An 8,186-nucleotide genomic window follows, 5' to 3' on the forward strand; every position below is an offset into this window, starting at 1 on the left:
AGTGGGGGAATGGTCAAGCATCCGTCCGGAGAGAAAGTGGTAGGGCGCTTGCACCTGAGCTAGATTACGTTTAACACCTGTCTCTAATTCCAGTGAGCATGGGGAGAGCGGCATATAACCAGCCACGCCACCAGCAGCAGGGTGAGAGAGTCTGGCACAAGAAAGGCCACTGTGTACCCAAAGCTGAAGCGGTTTAATCTGTTATGTGTGTGAAGCTGATGTGTTGAGGTTATTACGTTCCTGTGAAGCCGATGTGTTTGTTTGACTACCTGCTGTGAATCTGACGAGTTTGTGAACTTGAAAAACCTTGAAGTGGCCGATTAAATATCTTACCTGTGCCAGAAGAAACCCCGCTTCCCTGTGTCTACTTCCTTCCTGCTGTTGAGTTGTTCCACACTGGTGCCGAAACCCGGGATCCTGAAGTATGCCCCATGGAGTCCTTGCAGTTGGCCGAGATCCTCAAGTCCCTCGCCGGCCTACACCAGTCACACCAACAGTCTCTGCTTGAGCTACATCAAGACCAGGATCGTCGGTTCTTTGAGATCCTCAGAGCTCAGGCAGACGACCGGCATGCGATTCGGAGCCTCCTCAGCCAGGATAGAACCCTGGCCGCGTCCCCGGACAGCCACAGCCCCCTGCCCCCACCCACACTCTTGAAGATGGGGGTGGATGATGACCCGGAAGCCTTCCTCGATTTATTCGAGTGCACCACTGAGATCTGGAGCTGGCCGTGTGATCAGTGGGTGGCCAGGCTCCTCCCATTGCTGTCCGGGGAAGCCCAGCTTGCTGCCCAACAGCTGCCAGCGGCTAAGCTCCTGGCCTATGAAGACCTCAAAAGTCCATCTTGCAGCGGGTTGGCCGCAGTCCAGAGCAGTACTGCCAGCTCTTCCGAACCATGAAGCTGGAGAAGAGCGGGCGCCCGTTTGCCTTCACCCAGCGGATCCGAGACGCCTGCCAGAAATGGCTGCTGGCGGGGGATCGCGACGTCGCGGGAGTTGTCGACCAGGTGGTGCTGGAGCAGCTAATCCATCGACTGCCAAGAGGAACAGCAGAGTGGGTTCAGTGCCACCACCCGGCTTCGCTGGAGGAAGCTGTCTGACTGGCAGAGGACCATATGACGGTGTACCCGAGGGTGGAAGAGCCCTCCCACTCTCTCTCCCCTCCCCCTGTGTTTTCCCCACTCTCTTCCCCCTCCCCTCTTAACTCTCACTCTGCTCTCTCCCCAGAGCCCATTCTTGCCCCATGGAGGCGAGGAGCCCCACCACTGAAGCCTGTTCTCCGCACACGGGGTTTTGCATCACCCTCAGCCTCGACAGTGCCCTGCCGCTCTCCCCCTCAGGTAGAAGTGTCCGCCGGTGCGGGCATGGCGCCTGGGCCGGTCTGCTGGAGTTGCAGGGATCCGGGACACTTCCGGGATCAATGCCCTGTGATGGAGCTTGGAAAGGTGGTCCGAATCACCGACATTCCACAGGCTGCCCCCGATTGGGCCGGAGTGTACCGGATACCGGTAAGTGTCAAGGGGGGTACTCGCCAAGCATTGGTGGACACGGGTTGTAATCAAACCTCTATCCACCAACGCTTGGTTCAACACGAGGCTTTGGGCACAGCTAAAACGGTAAGGGTAAAGTGTGTGCATGGGGATATTCACAACTACCCTGTGGTGACCCTTATGATTAAATTCCGGGGAACAAAACATAGAGTGGAGGCTACGGTTAGTTCCCGCCTCACCCATACGCTGATTTTGGGGACTGATTGGCCTGAATTTAGAAATATATTAATGGGAATATGCGCGGATGGGGCCTGCACAAAAGCGGTGAGATGTGAAATGTGTGATGTGCTGGCAGGGGAGGCAGAGCCAGGGCCGTCTTTGTCTGCTCCACGTCAGAGGCTACAGCCTCTCCCATCCTCAGGGGATTTCCCTTTGGAGCAGTCACGAGACGAAACGCTCAAGCACGCCTTTGACCAAGTGAGAGTGATCGATGGTCAACAACTCCAGCCGAATGTCGCCCTTTCATATCCGTATTTTGCAATTATAAACGAGTGGTTATATAGAGTGACGCAGGACGCTCAAACAGAGGAAGATACAACCCAGCTCTTAATACCGTGGAGCCGTCGGGAAATGGTGTTCCAGGCGGCTCGTTATAATCCCATGGCGGGTCATCTAGGGGAAAGAAAAACACTGATCCTCCTAATAGCCCGTTTCTATTGGCCAGGCATTGGTGGCGATGTCCGCAGGTGGTGTGCGGCATGCCGCGAATGTCAGCTGGTGAATGCACCGGCCACCCCAAAAGCGCCATTGCGCCCCCTTCCGCTAATCGAGGTCCCCTTCGAGAGAATTGGAATGGACCTCGTCGGGCCATTAGAGCGGTCAGCACGTGGACACCACTTTGTACTGGTCCTAGTGGACTATGAAACGCGATATCCGGAAGCGGTGCCTCTACACAACATCTCAGCACGCAGTGTGGCGGAGGCACTCTTCAAACTAATCTCCCGAGTGGGGATTCCTAAAGAAATCCTCACTGATCAGGGCACAACCTTTGTTACGGACACTACGCGAGCTTTACGAATTATTGGGTATTAAATCAATCCGCACCAACGTTTACCATCCAAAAACAGATTTAATAAAACCCTTAAAAATATGATTCGTAAGTTTGTGCACGAGGATAATAGAAATTGGGACAAATGGCTCAATCCCTGTTATTTGCAGTACGAGAGGTCCCGCAAGCCTCCACGGTGTTTTTACCAATCGAGCTGCTGTATGGGCGGCGCCCGCGCGGTGTGCTTGATGTCATACGTGAAGCTTGGGAGGAGGGACCTTCAACAAGTAAAAACGAAATTCAATAAGTTCTTGATCTTAGAGCAAAACTCCACACTTTGGGGCAACTAACACAGGAGAATTTGCTCCAAGCTCAAGAATGACAGAGCCGACTGTACAACAGGGGAACCCGGCTGCGGGAATTTGCGCCGGGAGATAAGGTACTTGTATTACTCCCCACATCGAGCTCTAAATTACTCGCCAAGTGGCAAGGACCCTTTGAGGTCACACGACGAGTGGGGGATCTCGATTATGGGATAAAGCGAACAAATAGAGGGGGCACACCTCAATGTCCTGAAATTGTGGAGGGAGGCGGTCCCTGTGACGTTGGCTACAGTAGTTCCAGAGAGGGCGGAGCTCGGGCCGGAGGTGAATACAAAACAAAATAATTTTACCCCAATCATTTGAGGAGACCACCTCTCACCGTGTCAGTTTGCAGAGGTTGCCAAGTTGCAACAGGAGTTTGCAGACGTGTTTTCCCCTCTGCCGGGTCGTACGAACCTTATCCAGCACCACATCGAGACCGAGCCGGGGGTGGTGGTACGGAGCCATCCCTACCGTTTGCCCGAGCACAAAAAGAAAATTGTCCACGAAGAATTGGATGCAATGCTCTATGGGTTAATAGAGGAATCCCACAGTGATTGGTCCAGCCCGGTTGCTCTAGTTCCTAAGAGCAACGGGTCTGTATGGTTCTGTGTGGATTACAGAAAAGTCAACGCGGTCTAAATTGTGGGCGGTCCTCACTCTCCGGTACTACCTGTTGGGGCGGGCCTTCACCCTCTGCTCGGATCACGCCCCACTCCAATGGCTCCACTGCATGAAAGATACCAACGCGTGGATCACCTGTTGGTATCTGGCTCTTCAGCCATTTAAGTTCAAGGTGGTCCACAGACCGAGAGCACAGATGGCTGTCACCAAATTCCTCTCCAGAAATGGGGGGGAGTGGTAGGCAGGCCGGATGCCTCCCCGGCCTGAGTCGGGCGGTGGGGATATGTGGCAGTGGGGGCGTGGTCAAGCGTCCGTCCGGAGAGAGAGAAAGCGGTAAGGGCGCTTGAACCTGAACTAGATTGTTTAACACCTGTCTCTAATTCCAGTGAGCATGGGGAGAGCGGCATATAATCAGCCACGCCACCAGCAGCAGGGTGAGAGAGTCTGGCACAAGAAAGGCCACGGTGTACCCGAAGGTGAAGTGGTTTAATCTGTTATGTGTGTGAAGCTGATGTGTTGAGGTTATTACGTTCCTGTGAAGCTGATGTGTTTGTTTGACTACCTGCTGTGAATCTGATGAGTTTGTGAACTTGAAAAACCTTGAAGTGGCCGATTAAAAAAATCTTACCTGTGCCAGAAGAAACCCCACTTCCCTGTGTCTACTTCCGTCCTGCTGTTGAGTTGTCCCACAATTATCTAAAATCAATTTAATATATGCACTCCCATATACATATACAGTTTATACTGTTGAAGTCAGAAGTTTACATACACTTTGGTTGAAGTCATTAAAACTCATTTTTTAACCACTCCACAGATTTCATATTAGCAAGCTTTAGTTTAGTTTTGGCACGTCGTTTAGGACATCTACTTTTTGCATGACATGACTAATTTTTCCAAAAATTGTTTACAGAGAGATTGATTCACTTTTAATTGACTATATCACAATTCAAAAGTGTACATACACTAAGTTGGAAAACTTAGCTTGGAAAATCCAGAAAATGATGTCAAGCCTTTAGGCAGTTAGCCAATTCGCTTCTGATAGACTAATTGGAGTCATTTGGAGGTACTTGTGGATGTATTTTAAGGCCTACCTTCAAACTCAGTGCCTCTTTGCTTGACATCATGGGAAAATCAAAAGAAATCAGCCAAGACCTCAGAAAAAAAATTATGGACCTCGAGAAGTCTGGTTCATCCTTGGGAGCAATTTCCAAACACCTGAAGGTACCACATTCATCTGTACAAACAATAGTTTGCAAGTATAAACACCATGGTACCACACAGCCATCATACCACTCAGGAAGGAGATGCATTCTGTCTCCTAGAGATGAACGTAATTTGGTGCCAAAAGTGCAAATCAATTCTAGAACAACAGCAAAGGACCTTGTGAAGCTGCTGGAGGAAACAGGTAGACAAGTATCTATATCCACAGTAAAACAAGTCCAATATCGATATAACCCGAAAGGCTGCTCAACAAGGAAGAAGCCACTGATCCAAAACCACCATAAAAATGCCAGACTACAGTTTGCAAGTGCACATGGGGACAAAGATCTTACTTTTTGGAGGAATGTCCTCTGGTCTAATGAAACAAAAATTGAACTGTTTGGCCATAATGACCATCATTATGTTTGGAGGAAAAATGGTGAGGCTTGCAAGCCGAAGAACACCATCCCAACCGTGAAGCATGGGGGTGGCAGCATCATGCTGTGGAGGTGCTTTGCTGCAGAAGGGACTGATGCACTTCACAAAATAGATGGCATCATTAGGAAGGAAAATTATGTGGATATATTGAAGCAACATCTCAAGACATCAGCCAGGAAGTTAAAGCTCGGTTGCAAATGGGTCTTCCAAATAGACAATGAGCCCAAGCATAGATGTGGCAAATTGGCTTAAGGACAACAAAGTCAAGGTATTGGAGTGGCCATCACAAAGCCCTGACCTCAATCCGATAGAACATTTCTGGGCAGAACTGAAAAAGCATGTGCGAGCAAGGATGCCTACAAACCTGACTCAGTTACACCAGTTCTGTATGGAGGAATGGGCCAAAATTCCAGCATATTATTGTGAGAAACTTGTGGAAGGCTACCCAAAATATTTGACCCAAGTTTAATAATTTAAAGGCAATGCTACAAAATACTAACAAAGTGTATGTAAACTTCTGACCCATTAATTTACGATTAAATGTCAGGAATTGTGAAAAACTGAGTTTAAATGTATTTAAATAAGGCCAAATATGTAAACTTTGTAAACTTCTGACTTCAACTGTGTGTGTGTGTGTGTGTGTGTGTGTGTGTGTATATATACATATACATATACATATACACACACACTGATCAGCCTCAACATTTGGCACCAACAATCATGCCACGGTCCAAATCACTGAGATCACATTTTTTTCCCCATTTTGATGGTTGATGTGAACATTAACTGAAGCTCCTGACCTGTATCTGCATGAAAATATGCACTGCTGCCACACAACTGGCTGATTAGATAATCGCATGGTTGATTGTTGGTGCCAGATGGGCTGGTTTGAGTATGTCTGTAACTGCTGATCTCCTGGGATTTTCACGCACAACAGTCTCTAGAATTTACTCAGAATGGTGCCAAAAACAAAAAACATCCAGTGAGCGGCAGTTCTGCGGACTGAAATGCCTTGTTGATGAGAGAGGTCAACAGAGAATGGCCAGACTGGTTTGAACTGACAAAGTCTACGGTAACTCAGATAACCACTCTGTATTTCAATTGTGGTGAGAAAAATATAATCTCAGAAGGGTTGGTGCTGTTTTGGCGGCACGAGGGGGACCTACACAATATTAGGCAGGTTTTTTTTTTTTTTTTTTTTTACCCAATTTGGAATGCCCAATTCCCTATGCGCTTTTAAGTCCTCGTGGTCGCGTAGTGATTTGCCTCAGTCCGGGTGGCGGAGGATGAATCCCAGCTGCCTCCGCATCTGAGACTGCCAACACGTGCATCTTATCATGTGGCTTGTTGAGCGCATTGCCACGGAGACATAGCATGTGTGGAGGCTTCACGCCATCCACCACGGCATCCACGCTCAACTCACCACGCGCCCCACCGAGAACGAACCACATTATAGCGACCACGAGGAGGTTACCCCATGTGACTCTACCCTCCCTAGCAACCGGCCAATTTGGTTGCTTAGGAGACCTGGCAATAGTGACTCAGCATGCCCTGGGATTCGAACTAGCAAACTCCAGGGGTGGTAGCCAGCATCTTTTACCACTCAGCTGCCCAGGCAGGTGGTTTTAATGTTGTGGCTGATCGGTGGATATACAGTACTGTGCAAAAGTTTTAGGCACGTGTGAAAAATGTTGCATAGTGAGGATGTCTTCAAAAATAATTACATAAATAGTTTTCATTTATCAATTAACGTCATACAGTGCATTCGGAAAGTATTCACAGCGCTTCACTTTTTCCACATTTTGTTATGTTACAGCCTTATTCCAAAATGGATTAAATGCATTATTTTCCTCAATTCTACAAACAATACCCCATAATGACAACGTGAAAGAAGTTTGTTTGAAATCTTTGCAAATGTATTAAAAATAAAAAACGAAATAAAATGACATGTAAATAAGTATTCACAGCCTTTGCCATGACACACAAAATTGAGCTCAGGTGCATCCTGTTTCCTGTTTCCAACATCCTTGAGATGTTTCTACAACTTGATTGGAGTCCACCTGTGGTAAATTCAGTTGATTGGACATGATTTGGAAAGGCACACACCTGTCTATATAAGGTCCCACAGTAAACAGTGCATGTCAGAGCACAAACCAAGCCATGAAGTCCATGGAATTGTTTGTAGACCTCCGAGACAGGATTGTATCGAGGCACAGATCTGGGGAAGGGTACAGAAAAATTTCTGCAGCATTGAAGGTCCCAATGAGCACAGTGGCCTCCATCCGTAAATGGAAGAAGTTTGGAACCACCAGGACTCTTCCTAGAGCTGGCCGCCTGGCCAAACTAAGCGATCGGGGGAGAAGGGCCTTAGTCAGGGAGGTGATCAAGAACCCGATGGTCACTCTGACAGAGCTCCAGCATTTCTCTGTGGAGAGAGGAGAATCTTCCAGAAGAACAACCATCTCTGCAGCACTCCACCAATCAGGCCTGTATGGTAGAGTGGCCAGATGGAAGCCACTCCTCAGTAAAAGGCACATGACAGCCCGCCTGGAGTTTGCCAAAAGGCACCTGAAGGACTCTCAGACCATAAGAAACAAAATTCTGTGGTCTGATGAAACAAAGATTGAACTCTGGCCTGAATGGCAAGCGTCATGTCTGGAGGAAACCAGGCACCACTCGTCAGCTGGCCAATACCATCCCTACATGGTGGTGGCAGCATCATGCTGTGGGGATGTTTTTCAGCGGCAGGAACTGGGAGACTAGTCAGGATCGAGGGAAAGATGAATGCAGCAATGTGCAGAGACATCCTTGATGAAAACCTGCTCCAGAGCGCTCTGGACCTCAGACTGGGGCGAAGGTTCATCTTCCAACAGGACAACGACCCTAAGTACAAAGCCAAGATAACAAAGGAGTTGCTCCGGGACAACTCTGTGAATGTCTTTGAGTGGCCCAGCCAGAGCCCAGACTTGAACCCAATTGAACATCTCTGGAGAGATCTGAAAATGGCTGTGCACCGACGCTCCCC

At 48.7% G+C, this 8,186-nt stretch overlaps 1 protein-coding gene across 1 annotated transcript; it reads left to right on the forward strand.

Annotated features, from left to right (window-relative positions):
- Positions 1 to 21: 21 nt before the first annotated feature.
- Positions 22 to 4,283, forward strand: LOC127450889 (uncharacterized). Its single transcript, XM_051715339.1, has 2 exons — positions 22 to 1,120; positions 1,227 to 4,283. Exons 1-2 carry the CDS (start codon positions 670 to 672, stop codon positions 2,579 to 2,581), a joined length of 1,806 nt encoding a protein of 601 aa, XP_051571299.1. The 5' UTR covers positions 22 to 669; the 3' UTR covers positions 2,582 to 4,283.
- The last annotated feature ends 3,903 nt before the right edge of the window (positions 4,284 to 8,186 follow it).

The sequence above is a fragment of the Myxocyprinus asiaticus genome, chromosome 13 (assembly GCF_019703515.2).
Source record: "Myxocyprinus asiaticus isolate MX2 ecotype Aquarium Trade chromosome 13, UBuf_Myxa_2, whole genome shotgun sequence".
Lineage (NCBI taxonomy): Eukaryota > Metazoa > Chordata > Actinopteri > Cypriniformes > Catostomidae > Myxocyprinus > Myxocyprinus asiaticus.

Coding starts and splice junctions, on each gene's coding strand:
- LOC127450889 (XM_051715339.1), top strand. CDS start 670: ATGATGACCCGGAAGCCTTCCTCGATTTATTCGAGTGCACCACTGAGA. Junction 1,121..1,226: donor TGGCAGAGGACCATATGACG/GTGTACCCGAGG, acceptor CTCTCTCCCCAG/AGCCCATTCTTGCCCCATGG.